Below are 16,013 nucleotides of genomic sequence, written 5' to 3' on the forward strand. Positions count from 1 at the left end.
ACAACAGATGCTGCACAACTAAAAACATTCCTTTTGCTACCCCTTCAACATTATCAAACAAAAACTGATGCAAAGCCACCCATTGGGGATGTTTTGGGGAAAGTCAACAACCTGCTCAAAGAGGGATATATCCAAAACATGTACTTGCCATAGACGGAGTGCAGCAAAGATTCATTAGGCTGGTTCCAGGATAGAGAACAATTAAAAACAGGAGCAGGAGTTGTCACAACCACAGAGTCTGGGCACCCTCACAAGTGGGCAGCTGAAAGGGGTCTGCAATCGCTCTCTTGAGTATGCACGTTCCAGCTAATTAGTTACTTTGTAGTTGTATTTCACTCCCTTCCTTTCATTTCAGTCTTGTTAAGTCTTGACTGAAGCACAGAGATGGCAACACTCCCTGCTTACCTTGTCCACATCCCAGGAAGGAAGATGGCAATTTATATTGATGCTGCAAAGGAGCGGTATTACTTTATTATTAAGTTACTCCTCCACCAGGCAGATACTTCAATGACCTGAAAGGCTACAGCAACTTTATTACTCAGTGTGAGCTGACTTTCCACACCCAGTCAGGTTGGTTCGGTGATGATGCATGAAAACTGGCTTACATGGAGAATCTCTTAGATGGACCCACACTCAAACTGTCTAATTCTCTACAAGAACAAGGTTTCCCTGCAATCCAGTCTTTCCAACAATTCACAGTTGAGTTCAAGAGGGTGTTTGATCTTCCAGTAAAGGGTCAGGAAGCTGCCTACCAACTCCTAGACCTACGTCAAGGGAATGGGACAGTGAGGGACGATGCAGTAAAGTTATGCATGATTGTGGTTGAGATGGGGTGGAACGAGAGATTCCTCATCATTGCTTTCCAACATGGGCTGAAGGCAGGTGTCCTGCATGAGATGAACTGGACAGCCTGGATGACCTGATAAATCTGGCAATTTGAATACACAACTGGGCAACCAATGGCAGAGTGAGACAATGCCCCCAGCCTCCTACATTTTAGATTATGGTCCGTCTTCACCCTCTCTCACACTACATAGTACATAGTTGGTGGAGGAGCCTATGCTTCTTTGTCTTTATCAAGCTCTGCCCCTGCATTGATTATCAGTCCCTCAACAACATCATGGTGAAGAACCGCTACGCTCTTCACAAACGAGGAGGGGACAAGTGGAAGACAGCATTCAATACCTCCAGTGGCCACTATGAGTATTTTGTGATGCCATTTGGTCTGGCCAAATCCCTGGGCATTTTTCAGGCCCTGGACAATTATGTGCTCCAGGACATGTTGAATCAGTTTGTTTGTGTGTATTTGGACTTCATTCTCATCTATTACTGCTCTAATCAGGAACACATCCAGCATGTCCTGAGATGTGTATGCCAAGCCAGAGAACTGTGAGCTCTACAAAGAGCAGGCATTATCCTTGGGCTACATCCTCACCACTTCCAGTGTTCAAATGGACCCATGTAAATTTCAGGCAGTCACAGAGTGGCCCAAGCCAACTACAGTCACGCTTCATGGGTTTTGCAAACTTTTTTCACTGCTTCATCAGAAATTCCAGTTTCATTGCAGCCTCCATAAATGCACTCACCAAGCAGACCTCTACAGGATTTCGATGGACAAGTGAAGCAAACCAAGCATTCTCAGAACTAAAGCAATGCTTAACCACCTCCCCAGTCCTGCAACATCTGGACCCATCCTAACCATTCATCATCAAAGTTAATGCATCAGATGTTCAGAGTCAGAATCAGGTTTATTATCACTGGCATGTGACGTGAAATTTGTTAACTTAGCAGCAGCAGTTCAATGCAGTACATAATAGAGAAGAAAAATAAACAAAATAAAATAATAATAATAATAAATAGGTAAATCGTATACGTATATTGAATAGATTAAAAATTGCACAAAAAACAGAAATAATACATATTAAAATAGTGAGGTAGTGGGCAAGGGTTCAATGTCCATTTAGGAATCAGATGGCAGAGGGTAAGAAGCTGTTTCTGAATCGCTGAGTGTGTGCCTTCGGGCTTCTGTATCTCCTACTTGATGGCAACAGTGAGAAAAGGGCATGCCCTGGGTGCTGGAGGTCCTTAATAAAGGACGCTGCCTTTCTGAGACACCGCTCCTTGAAGATGTCCTGGGTATTTTGCAGGCTAGTGCCCGAGATGGAGCCGACTAAACTTACAATCCTCTGCAGCTTCTTCCAGTCCTGTGCAGTAGCGCCCCCCCCATACCAACAATGTTGGTTCTTCCAACAATGGCATTGGAGCTGCACTGTCCCAGTGTTCTTCTGCTAAAAAATCGGCTGCAGCCCTGTGCTTTACTTTCCCGTCCTTTGACTCCCATAGAGTGCAACTATGATGTCAGGAACCAAGAACCAAGGCAGTCAAGGAGGCCCTAGGGGCACTGGAGGGGGGCAGCGCACCCCTTTCTGGCATGGACAGAGCAGAAGAACCTCTCCTACATTGGTGTCGCCAAGAAACTCAACTCCCATTGAGCCCCACACATCAAAGTTGCTGGTGAACGCAGCAGGCCAGGCAGCATCTCTAGGAAGAGGTACAGTCGACGTTTCAGGCCAAGACCCTTCGTCAGGACTAACTGAAGGAAGAGTTAGTAAGAGATTTGAAAGTGGGAGGGGAGGGGGAGATCCAAAATGAGACCCATCGAGCCCACTGGGCTCTCTTCTTCAGTCAGTTTAATTTCACCCTGGCAGACAGAATACTATGAGTGATGCTCCCTCCCACCAGCTTGCTATCGCTGAGGACAACATCAATCCACAGTACATCCTTCCTCACTCGTGCAGTTCCCCTGATGATTTGGGGGAACAGAAGCAGAGGTGAGGGCTGCCCAACGGTTGGATCCAGGCCCAGGTGGCTGTTTGTCCCCTGTCCCAACCGACCACTTGTCATTGCCACTGTGTGCCCCAGAGTATTGGAGTGGAGTCACTCTTCCCATCTGCGGATTCAACAAATTCTGGAATTGATAGAGCCGATTTTGGTGGTTATCTATGTCCCAGAATGTCCACTACTTCCACCTCTGCCTGTCCCATTTGTGCCCTGAACGAAACATCACAACAGCTCCCTGCCAGTCGGCTCTGCCTGCTGACAGTGCCTCACCTCCCCTGGTCCTATCTTTCATCACTGGCCTGCCTCCATCCGATGGAAACACGACCATTCTGTTTGTTGTAGACCGGTTCTCCAAGGCTGCCCAGTTCATTGCTCTCCCCGCGCTCCTGAGGGCTGATGAAACTGCCATCCTCACGGTCCAGCACATGCTCAGGATGCAAGTCTTCCCTCAGGAAAGTGACTGATCGAGGGCCAGAGTTCACATCTCGGTTCTGGAAGGCTTTCTGTTCTCTTTTGGGAACCACAGTCAGCCTTTCATCTGGTTCCCCCCACCCCCAATCTAAAGACCAGACTGAGAAAGAGAATCAGGAGCTGAAGACATCCCTGTACTGTCTTGTCTCTTCCAACCCCATAACCTGGAGCTCCCAACTGGTTTGCACAGAGATTGTCCACAATAACCTCTAGACATCCTCCTCTGGCATGTCCCAGCCACCAATCTTCCCTGACCAACATCATCCATGAAGATTCACCCAGTGTTCAATGTTTCCCAGCTCAAGCTTCCTCCCCTCCATGCTCCAGTCACCGCCCCCCCCCCAACTTCTCCCCACTTCATAGATGGGTCCCTGGTCTATTTTGTGCGGTGCCTCCTGACATCCCGCCGAGTGTGGAGCAGGGTCTACTACCTCATTGATTGAAAGGGGTACGGTCCAGAGGAATGTTTTTGGGTTCTGGCTCGTATCATCTGAGCAAGTCTTCCATCCATTGGGCACAGATCTCAGGTGTCTCGTAGGTATGCACGTTCCAGGCTATCAGAGTTTCTTTGTGGTTGTATTTTATACTCTTCCTCTTGTTTCAGTCTTGTCAAGTCCTGACCAAAGCATAGTGACAGCAATGATCCCTGTCCACCTTGTCCATGTTCCAGGAAAGAAGATTACAATTTAGATTGATGCTGCAAAGGAGCAGTATTAGTTCAGTATTAAGTTACTGCTTCTGAGCCACGGTGACAGCATTAGATTTAAATTTGAGAGTTTTAGTTAGTGATCCTGTTAGCCTAACATTTATTATATTTCCTTTTGTTTTGTACAGTGCTTATTAACACTCGGTGAACTGCTCGTTCTGCTGCTGTGTCTCTCTTGGGCCATCACCGAACAGTGTCAGGAGTAGGCCACACATACAATCTCAACTTAAAAATAAATCACAAATTAAAATTTCCTTTTAAAAAGATTTTTTATTCTCAGGTACTTGGACAGGAATGGCATAAAGAGGTACAGGTCTAACATGGGCATATAGGATTAGCATTTGTGCCGATGTCAACCCTACGACCGTTGCGAATGCAGCGTTCTGCTACCGCTGATTTCTCTGGGTAACCCAAATGGATACACCTCCTGTGCTCCTCGATGTATCTGTCTGGGCACAAAACTATGGTGCCATGCCAATGGCTTTTGGGACCACCCAGTAAAAGAAGCCATTGTAATAAAATTAAAGAACAAGAATTTTAACAAAGATAAAGGTGTCGCTCTAAGTAAGAATTGAAATTCCATTGCAAACAAGGTGGGAGAGTGGAAACCTGATTGGATGAGGACTAACCAATCAGGAGGGATGGACTATAAGAGTATAAATACCACCCGACAAGACATACCCAGGCATCATCCCTGAAGAAGATGGCAGAGTTTGCCATTGAAACTTTAATTATAATCGATACCTGTATCCAGCTGAAAGCCCGAGAAGAGCTTGTTCATCAAATACACCGGGAAAGCACTAGACCCTTTTACAGATACATGGCTCCTACAGTTAAAGTAGCATGGAGAAGATGGGCCAGAAGTTGGCTCAATGCAGTTGACTGAATAGTCCTGTAAACTGCTGACATTAGCCACATAGTAAAGGCTCAGGCAGCAAAAAGATACTGAGCTCTTTTCAAAACTGCCAAGCCTAGGTCCATAAGAGAGGCTGAGGTGATCAATTGAATATTACAAGGGATCAGAAAAATCAAAAGACAATTCAGTGGATAGACTGGAGTAAAGTTCCTCCTCAGCCATTTGTACTAAATGATTCTGCTTCAAATTCAGTTCCACTGGAAGTCATGCACGTACAAGTAAGATTAAGACAGATGATGGAATATCATGATAAAAGTATAATTATTTTATATGAAAGGTTTAAGTTTTTTGAATGAAAAATAAACATACATAAAGAGTAGTTTGCCAATCTGTAATTATGGAATTGTGCACCATTAAAAACAGTCAGACTTCATGTAACAAGGCGCACTTTCTGGATATATTACAGCAAGAACATTTGTAATTACTTGCGATATTTTTACCAATGCATTATGCCGCTACGTGTTCAATGAAAGAGATACTGGTTTATACCCATGGCTGTAAACTTATGCTATATGCATAATGAGACTTCAAACCTTGAGGTGATATAGCAAAGATCCAATAATCCAGTAGGCTTGGGACTTTGGCAGTACTGGACTCGTCAGTTTTCTGGGCTATTTGTTAACACTCCAACACATGCTTAATTCGCTTTTCTAACAGACATAACACATAAATATTTTGGTGAACCCAATTTGTTTGAAGGGACTGTGAGAAACAGGACTGGCTAAATCTCAAGGAAGTGCGGCCAGCAGAAGCAGGTGAGTTTAAAAGGAATGCGGATACCAGGGCTCTGGTGGGAGGAAATTGCAAATACCACCTTGTAACCCAGATAGGGAACTACCTGGGATTTTGAATAGTTAGAGGGGATTAGTGCAGTTTTAATGTACGTTATTACAAAGGCGGCCCACAAGATGACTATTTCATGGGCTCACGGTAGTCTACCCACATAGATACACCAAAAAACCAAAAAAAAACTGTCCAATTAATAAATCATTACAACTGAAGCCTCTTGATTATGAACATAGAATAGTAAGCACAGGAACAATTAAATATCTCTTCTTTCTGCATATAATCCATACCCCCCCCCCCCGCCACACACAATCATCTGCCTCCTCTTATATGCCTATATCATGTTACTTCTACCACTACCCCATAATAGCCTATTCCAGGCACCTACCACTCCAGGTAAAAGAAAATTGCTCCGTACATCTACTTTCAACTTTCCCAATCTCACCTTAACTGCATGTCCCCTAATAGCTGACATTTGCAAAGTAATGGAAAAAGACATTTGAGGTCAAGATTTCCTCTTTATCATTCAAAAGATTTCATTCAGTCGTATTCCAACAGTGGTTAGAAACTGGCCTGGAGGTCAGTGGTGTGGTGATGTGTGTTTTCATTTGTATCTTCCACCCAATGGGAAGGGGGAGAAGAGAGAAAGACCAGGGTGGGTGGGGCCTTAGGTTATGTTTCTAAGGAAACAGGAAATGTAGATAGAGTCCATGGAGGGGAGACTTGTTTTCATGATGGATTAAAAGATGCATCAATTGGAAATCCAGAAAATGCAGTCATTTTGCTGTCATTACAGCTACAAACCGGCCCATTACATTCCAATATATGCTACAGGAATATAGGAAATGGATAAGAGATGCAATGTAAATTTTACAGGACAGTGCCACAGGACATGGGCATAAAGGGAGGGACACACTGATAGAAACACAGGAAGTCAGGCGGAGGGTCAACATCAGTATTAGAACATCCACCTGAAAAGCAAATTAAATTTTCGTCTGCTAATACTGCCAACAGTAATTTCTAGACTATTAAGTTTATGTGAATGTTCCCATTAACTTGCACATAGTGCAAGCTGCAATGTCAACAGATTTTGGTCTGCAGAACAAAGATTTAGTCCTTACAAAGCTCTAGTTTTATGAAGTGCTCTTCCCAGACCCAAGCCAGTCAAGCCCATAGGGCGATATACAGGTGCAGTTGGTAGTGCCACTATATCATAGTTGCTGCATTATGGGTTCAATCCTGACCCTCGATGCTATATGTAGGGGTTGTACATTATTCCTCTGACCACATGAATTCCCTCCAGGTGCTCTGATTTGCTGCCACATCCCAAAAATGTGTGGGTTGTAAATTTAATTTGCTTATGTGAATTGTACCTAATGTTTAAGTAAGCAGAAGAATCCAGAGGGCAGTTCATGAGAACATGGATAACAGAATAGAACTAGGGCAGGATTGGTGTTAAAAAAAAATGGGTGTTTGGTGGTCAGCATGGACCAGATGGGCTGAAAGGCCTGTTCCTCCCTCTAATTCTAAGACTTAATAGCTATCTCTAACAGCACAGATTGCATTGAGTAATACAAGGGCAGCACGATAACATAGTGGTTAGCAGATTACAGGCGACCTGGGTTCAATTCCCAATGCTGCCTGGGAGGAGTTTGTATGTTCCCCTGTGAACACATGGGTTTCCTCCACATGCTTTGATTTCCTCCCACAATCCAAAAACTTAATGGTTGGTACGCTAATTGGTCATTGTAAATTGTCCCATGATTAGGCTAGGATTAAATCAGGGTATTGCTGTGCGACGTAGCTCAAAGGCCTGGAAGGACCTATTCCACGCTGTATCTCAATAAATAGAAACTAATTAAAGCCCCAAAGTCCATTGAGTCTATACCAACCATCATACATCTGCTTATACTAATCCCATTAATAGGAGGAACTTGTGCATACATTCCCAGATTGAATTGTCAACGTTTCGGGCCGAGACCCTTCGTCAGCCCTGACGAAGGGTCTCGGCCCAAAAAGTCAACTGTACCTCTTCCTATAGATGTTGCCTGGCCTGCTGCGTTCACCAGCATCTTTTGTGTGTGTTGCTTGAAATTCCAGCATCTGCAGATTTCCTCATGTTTGCCCAAATTGTATTGTATATCTTAATGTTGAATACAGTATATGGAGCTCCAGGATCTAGACATTGTGACAAGAAACTTGTGGAATATTGTGTTCATTTGGTATGTTGTGTGTTCAATTGTGGACACCTTGTTTTTGGAAAGATGTCATTGAATTGGAAAGAGTGCAGAGGATATTTGCAAGGATTTGCTGAGGGTGGAAGAACTGAGTTGGAGAAAGGTTGAACAAGTTGGGACCGTTTTCATAGCAGCATGGGAAATCCAGAGGCAATCTAATAGAGGTGCGCAAAATTGTGAGGGACATATATTGCCGATAAAAAATATCCACCTTGGAAGTTCATGTTTTATTGTTTTACAACATTGAATCAAAGTGGATTTAATTTGGCGTTTTTGACACTGATCAACAGAAAGACTCTTTTGTGTCAAAGTGAAAACAGATCTCTACAAAGTGATCTAAATTAAAACACAAAATATAAAATCTAAGTATAAAACACAAAATAATTGATTACATAATTACTCACGCCCTTCAAGTCAGTATTCACTAGATGCACCTTTGCTAGCAATTACAACCTTGAATCTGTGTGGATCAGTCTTTATCAGCTTTGCACATCTGGACACTGCAATTTTTCCCCATTCTTATTTACAAAGCTGCTCAAGCTCTGTCAGATTGCATGGGGATTGTGAGTGAACAGCCCTTTTCAAGTCCAGCCACAAATTCTCAATTGGTTTGAGGTCTGGGCTCTGACTTGGCCACTCCAGAACATAACTTGGTTGATTTTAAGGCATTCCTGGTAGCTTTGGCTTTATGCTCAGGGTCACTGTCTTGATGGAAAGCAAATGTAACTCTCACTTCGGCTAGCAGCTTAATATAGGGGGTGATAGCCCCCAGCCCGGACAAACTTAAGAAATCTTGCTTGGGTGGATGCTGCACAATGTGTCCCCTGTTACAAATCAGTACCCCGAAATAACAAACAGTAAACAATATGCGATTAAACAATTAAGCTTTAGAATTCTTACTTTGACTATATGGTCAGTAAAGAAACGAGTAAAAGAAAACAAAGGGCCCAATCTTATCAAACAGTCTGTTGCGCAATGTTGGAGCTCACTGATAGGTCGATCGTCCACCAATCGTCGCTGACTTTCAGACCCTCGCTCCAAGTCCACCCTGTCTGGCGGTCTACCAACTCTTTCCATTCGCGTCTTCTCTTCTCATCTCTCCCCGGCAAAAGACCACGAAAATCTCTCTTCCAGCTCACAAGAAAGAGCAACAACATTCCAAACCCCGTTATCTCTAGTCACAACCCAAACATTGCGCTACAGAGAAACCATTACATTATCAGTGAAACCAGACAGCATGTTACATAAATCTCCGAAGTTACAGTTCTTTTGCGGACTGCATCAGGCATTCCTCCTGGATTTGCCTTTATTTTATAGAAACATAGAAAACCTACAGTACAATACGGGCCCTTCGGCCCACAATGCTGTGCCGAACAAGAACTTACTTTAGAAATTACCAAGGGCTACCCATAGCCCTCTATTTTTCTAAGCTGCATGTACCTATCCAAGAGTCTCTTAAAAGACCCTATTGTATCTGCCTCCACTACCATCACCACCAGCAGCCCATTCCACGCACTTATCACTCTCTGCATAAAAAAACTTACCCCTGATATCTCCTCTGTACCTACTTCCAAGCACCTTAAAACTGTGCCCTCTGATGTTAGAAATTTCGGCCCTGAGAAAAAGCCTCTGACAATGCCTCTTATACACCTCCCTCTATCATCTTATACACTTCTTGCTATCAGGTCACCTCTCATCCTCCGTCGCTCCAAGGAGAAAAGGCCAAGCTCACTCAACCTATTCTCATAAGGCATGCTCCCCAATCCAGGCAATATCCCTGTAAGTCTCCTCCGCACCCTTTCTATAGTTTCCACATCCTTCCTGTAGTGGGGTGATCTGAACTGAGCACAGTACTCCAAGTGGGGTCTGACCAGGATCCTATATAGCTGTAACTTTACCTCTCAGCTCTGGAACTCAATCCCACAACTGATGAAGGCCAATACACTGTATGCCTTCTTAACCACACAGTCAACCTGCGCAGCAGCTTTGAGTGTCCTATGGACTCGGACCCCATGATCCCTCTGATCCTCCACACTGCCAAGAGTCTTACCATTTATACTATATTATGTCATCATATTTGACCTACCAAAATGAACCACCTCACACTTATCTGGGTTGAACTCCACCTGCCACTTCTCAGCCCAATTTTGCGGCCTATCAATGTCCCGCTGTAACCTCTGATAGCCCTCCACACTATCTACAACACCCCCAACCTTTGTGTCATCAGCAAATTTACTAACCCAACCCTCCACTTCCTCATCCAGGTCATTTATAAAAATCACAAAGAGAAGGGGTCCCAGAACAGATCCCTGAGGCACACCACTGATTACCGACCTCCAAGCAGAATACGACCCACTTTGCCTTCTGTGGGCAAGCCAATTCTGAATCCACAAAGCAAGGGCCCCTTGGATCCAATGCCTCCTTACTTTCTCAATATTTGCTGCATTTATTTTACCCTCTCCTTCATAAGCCTTCGAAGACCTGCTTCAGTGAAGCATTTCCACAGCATGATATGGCTACCACCATGCTTCACAGTAGGGCTAGTGTGTTTTTAATGATGTGCAGTGTTCAGCTTAACGCCAAACATAGTGTTTGGTCTCATGGCCAAAAAGCCCAATTTTGGTTTCATCAGACCATAGAACCTTCTTCCAGCTGACTTCAGAGACTCCCACATGTCTTCTGACAAACTCTAACCAAGATTTCATGTGAGGGTTTTTTTCAGTAGTAGCTTCCTCTTTGCCACTCTCCCACAGAGCTGTGACTGGTGAAGCACCCGGGCAACAGTTGCTGTATGTGCACTCTCTCCCATCTCGGCCACTGAATCTTGTAACTCCTTTCGTGTTGTCATAGGTCCCTTGGTGGCCTCCCTCACTATCCCCTTCTTGCACGGTCACTCAGTTTTTGAGGATGGCCAGTTCTCTGCAGATTTACAGCCGTGCCATATTCTCTCCATTTCTGTAAGATTGACTTAACTGTACTCCAAGGGATATTCAGTAACTTGGAGATTTTCTTGTATCCATTTCCAGACCTGTGCTTTTGAATAACTATTTTTCACAAAGATGCTTGGAGTATTCTTTTGTCTTCATGGGGTAGTTTTTGCCTTCCAGGTACTGGTGTATTTTCACTACAATCAATTGAAATGCCTTGACTGTGCACAGGTCTCCAAAATCAGATTTCCATTTAAGTAATTATGTGACTTCTAAATTCAATTGGCTGCACCGGTGATGATTTGGTGTGTCATATTGAAGGGGAGGAGGTGAATACTTATGCAATCAATTATTTTTGTGTTTTATATTTGTAATTAATTTTGATCACTTTGTAGAGATCTGTTTTCACTTTGACACAGAAGAGTCTTTTACTTTTGATCAGTGTCAAAAAAGCCTAATTAAATCCACTATGATTCAATGTTGTAAAACAATAAGCATTAAAACTTCCAAGGGCAGGTGGATACATCTTATGGGAACTGTAGATTGGATGAATGAACACAGTCTCTTTCCCAGATTTGAGAGATCAAGAACAGGATGCATTGGTTTAAGGTGAGATGGGGTACATTTAATACAAACCTGAGGATAAAATTTGTCACCCATAGGATGATCAGTCCATGAAATGAGCTGCCAGAGGAAGTGGTTGAGGCAGGTACATTAACAATGTTTAGAAAATACTTGGATAGGTAGATGGATTGGAAACGTTTTGTGGGGTATGATCCAAATGCAGATAAATGAGACTAGCCTAAATGTGAATCCTGGTCACCACGGATCAGTTGGGTTAAAGGGCCTGTTTCTGTGCTGTATGACTCCATGAAGGAACATAGTAAATGCCAAAGTCCGAATGTTCTATGCTTTGGAGTGGAAGTTGCCACTGGAGATATTCCCATGCACATTCAGCCCTTCTTCTGTAATTCGGATGTCTGGGAGGGTCTGGCGTAGAAACGATTGTGGATCGCATCAGTGAGAAATACGATGAACATCCAGAAGGAAAGGCACAGCCTACATTCTGATCTTTCAGGATCTAGTTGTGGGATTCATTGGAAAGTGAAACTTATATCGGAACTCACCTACAATTTCTGTTGTGATAGGTAGAGAGAAAAGAAGCCATTAAATATGAAGAGTAACCACAACTTTAACTCAGGAGTAGGGGGTGGGGTGAAAGAAGCAGTGGTGTTGATGAGTTCTCATACTGAGAACACTTATCACCTGAGCCTCACTTATTTTTACCAAATCAGACTTCTCCCCAGAAGATGCAAATATCTCTCTGTGGATGACGGGAGGGAGAAGGAGGCTTGAGAGATCCCAAAAGCAGGGGAAACAGGTTGGATTTCACCATGAGGTAGGACAATCAGAAGACCTCAGAATGGCCAATATTTCGATGGCCTTCAGTGACTCAATAAATTGTCACACAGGAGACTCCAGGTGGGAGGAGCTAAGATGGCACCAGAGGGTGACTACTTCAAGCTCATCTGCAACACAGCTTAAATTCCTCTCTTTAATGTCTCTTTTTTCCTTTTGAAGGTGGCTGGGGACGTGTGCCTACGGGGTGAGGCTTGGGGGATGACTGACTCCTTGCCAGTGTCGCCAACTGAAGCATTGCGGGAGATTGGAGCATCGAGACAACAGGTACGGCTGTTGGAGGCCCCTGCTCTCCTCTTCTCCTCTCCTCTCCCTCTCTCCCCTTCGATGGTTCTCGAGTCGGGTGAGCTTGAATAAGCATCATTGCAGACTAACATTGAAACAGGAAGCTGTTGGTCTACCCCCTTGCTCTGTAAGGGGTAACACCTCTGTGAGTGAGGGAGAGGGAGAGAGGGGGAGAGAGAGGAGGGGGAGGGAGGGAGGGAGGGGGGAGAGAGAGGAGGGGGAGGGAGGGAGGGAGGGGGGGAGAGAGAGAGAGAGAGAGAGAGAGAGAGAGAGAGAGAGAGAGAGAGAGAGAGAGATGTTGAAGTGCTGGATTATGGACTGTAGTGTTTGATGGACCTAGATCATGGTCTCTTTGAGGGCTTTCCTATTGCTTGCCTGGTGGGTGGTGGAGGGACTAATGCTTCCTGCTGGAACAAGTGGGGGAGGGGGCAGAGGAGGGTTGGTGCTTTGTTGCTGCTTGTGCATGGGGGGAGGAGGGGAACTTTGGGGTTCTAACGTTTTTCCTGTCATTCATTCTTTGGGGTTTTCATCTGTTTCGCGGATGTCTGCAAAGAGGAAGAATTTCAGGTTGTATAATGTATACATTTCTGATATTAAATGGAACCTTTGAACATGTAGCCGCCTGATAAGCATACTTATCAAATTGGCTAATCGTTTATTATAGTTACATGTACTAGGATACAGTGAAAAACTTTTATGCCATCCATATAGATCACTTCATTACAAGAGTAAAATGAGGTCATACAAGAGAAAAACAATTACAGAATGCAGAATAAAGTGTTACAGGTACAGAGAAAATGTAATGCAGGCATATAATAAGGTGCGAGGCCATAATGAGGTAGATTGTGAGGTCAAGAGTCCATCTTATCATACTTTGGGCTGCACAGTAGTCTTTTTGACAGCAGGATAGAAGCTGTTCTTAACGCTGGTGGTTCACGCTTCCTTTGTATCTTCTGCCCAATGGGAAGGAGGAGAAGAGAGAACATTTGGGTCCGTGATTATGTTGGGTGCTTTATCAAAACAGCAAGAAGCAGTGATGAAGTCCACAGATGGGAGGTTGGTTTCTTTGACGTGCTGAGCTGTTTTCGCACAGCCCTTTCTTATGGTCATGGCAGAGCTGTTCGCCGTACCAAGCCGTGATGCATCTGGATAGGTTCATCGATAAAAATTGGTTAGAGTGAAAGGGAAATGCCAAATTCCTTTAGCCTCCTGAACAAGAAGCAATGGTGAGCTTTCCTGGTCATGGTGCCTACGTGACCGGACCAGGACAGGGTTTTGGTGATGTTCACTCCTCGGAACTTGAAGTTTTCAACCCTCTCTACCCGAGCATTATTGACGTAAACAGGTGCATGTACACTGCTCCTCCCACCTTCCTGCAGTCGATGACCCACTCTTTTGCGTTGATGATATTGAGAGAAAGGCTGTTGTCATGATACAATTACACCAAGTCCTGTATCTCCGGGGCCACCACAGTGATGTCATCTACAAACTTGTAGATTGAGTTTGAGCAGAATCTGGCCAAGCAATCATGAATGTGTAGGAAGTAGGATAGGGGCTGTGAACACAGCTTGTGGGGCACCAGTGTTGGAAATAATCATGACAGAGGTTTTACTGCCTCTTTTTATTCATTGTGGTCTGTTGATTAAGAAGTCAAGAATACAGATGCAAAGGAAGGTGTTGAGTACTAAGTCTAGGAGCTTGCAGATGAGTTTGCTTGGTATTATAGTATTGAAGGTGGAGCTTCTGTCGGTAAACAATATTCTAATGTAAGTGACTTTACTGTCCAGATGCTTTAGAGATGAGTGTAGGACCAGGGAATCGGTGTCCACTGAAGACTTGCTTTCAATGTAGGCAAATTGCAATGATGGTGAATGTCACAGCCACCAGGCACAACCTTATTTTTCTTTGGTACCTGGATGAAAGTGGATTTCTTGAAGTAATTGGGAACATGTGACTGAAGCAGAGAGGGGTTAAAATTATCTTCCAATACACCCATCAGCTGATCTACACAAGATCTAAGGACGTGGACAGGGCGTGGCTGATCTTACATCCTTAATGGTGACTGTGAGTTCAAGTGCATTAGACGCTGCCAGGGCGGTAGTGATGCTCTAACTCCCTTCTGTTCAAAATGAGCATTGAATGCATGAAGCTCATCAGGAAGGGATGCACAAATGGCCATGCTGTTCTGTAGCCCATTACAGAATAAAGCCCTGGCACAACTTGCAACTGGTCTGGAACTCAATCTTGGACTGCTATTGTCTCTTGGCATCGCTGAGATCTTTGCTGAGGTTGTATTGCAATTTCTCGTAGAGGTCAGCATTATGCACACGTTTAATGATGGATTTCTCCTCCTTCATGGTGGGTGCTAGGTCTTCCATGCATAGCAGGATTTATTATGAAAAACAATATTTCACAGGAAACTCCTGTTAATGAGTAGATGAACAACATTTACAATGTTTCTGATTTCTGAAGGCTACCAGCTATAAGGTCTTCCTCACTATATGCATACCATGCATCAAATACAGGTGTAAGGAAACACAGCAGATAAAGAAAAGATGGAAATGAAAAATACTTGAGGAAGCTACACTGTCAGGAAACAGAACTGTGAGTCTCTGAATGAACAATCTTCTCATTTTATACAGTGAGGCATGCCAAAGCCAAAACACTTGCACAACAATTACAGTAAGGACTAGTTAATTTTAGCTAAGCCTTCTTGAAGTCCTGGTATAGACATGTTCTTTTTTTTTGCGCGTGTCTGCATGCGTGCAAGCCTCTGTGTGTGCGTCTGCGTGCGCGTCTGTGCATGCATCTGTCCATGCGTCCATGATGATGTCTTTTTCATGGCTTTTTACAAGGCACGGAGCGAGAGAGAGACTGTGTGGCCCGCCATTCCTCACACAGACATTTTCGCAGTATTTTTCCCTTTTATTTTACGAGGTCGAGTTGCGATCTCGACACTCAACCCGGCATGGATGGAAAGCGTACTCGGGATTGGACCCGACTGATTTTGAACCCGGGAACCTCCGCTCCCGGGTCCAGCGCCGATGTCATTGCACCACCAGCCGGCCCGGTATAGACATGTTCTAACAATAAACTGTTGGCATTACCAACTTCGCCAAGTGTGACTTCATTCACCTTGTCAAACATATCAAATGCACCTTTGAAGATCACTAACACTGCTGGGTGTAAAAAAAAATGACAGATCTTAAGCTGACAATAGCAGTCATGCATGCAAGTGTACAGACAGCGTTTTCACCTTCAGGAACACTCTGCCCTCGCCACGAACTCCAATTAGCTCGTCAAATTTCTTTGCACATTCGGAGCTGCTTCCATAGGTGTTGTGATCTGCAAGGCAAAATTGAGCAAAAATGTAGTCAAGATAACATTGGGGCACTGCAGTAGTGTAGCGGTCAGCATGACGATAT

The 16,013-nt window shown here is 44.2% G+C and overlaps 1 protein-coding gene across 1 annotated transcript in view; it reads right to left on the bottom strand.

Moving 5' to 3' along the window:
• The window catches only part of ofcc1 (orofacial cleft 1 candidate 1), a gene marked incomplete at its 5' end in the record, with an annotated part of 305,954 nt that overhangs the window by 206,385 nt on the left and 83,556 nt on the right, over positions 1–16,013 (bottom strand). The window contains one exon of the mRNA XM_063042829.1: positions 15,845–15,933. Coding sequence (XP_062898899.1) covers positions 15,845–15,933 — 89 coding nt within the window. The remainder of the gene's footprint in view (positions 1–15,844; positions 15,934–16,013) is intronic.

Source organism: Mobula hypostoma, chromosome 1 (assembly GCF_963921235.1).
Source record: "Mobula hypostoma chromosome 1, sMobHyp1.1, whole genome shotgun sequence".
In the NCBI taxonomy this organism is placed as follows: Eukaryota; Metazoa; Chordata; class Chondrichthyes; order Myliobatiformes; family Myliobatidae; genus Mobula; species Mobula hypostoma.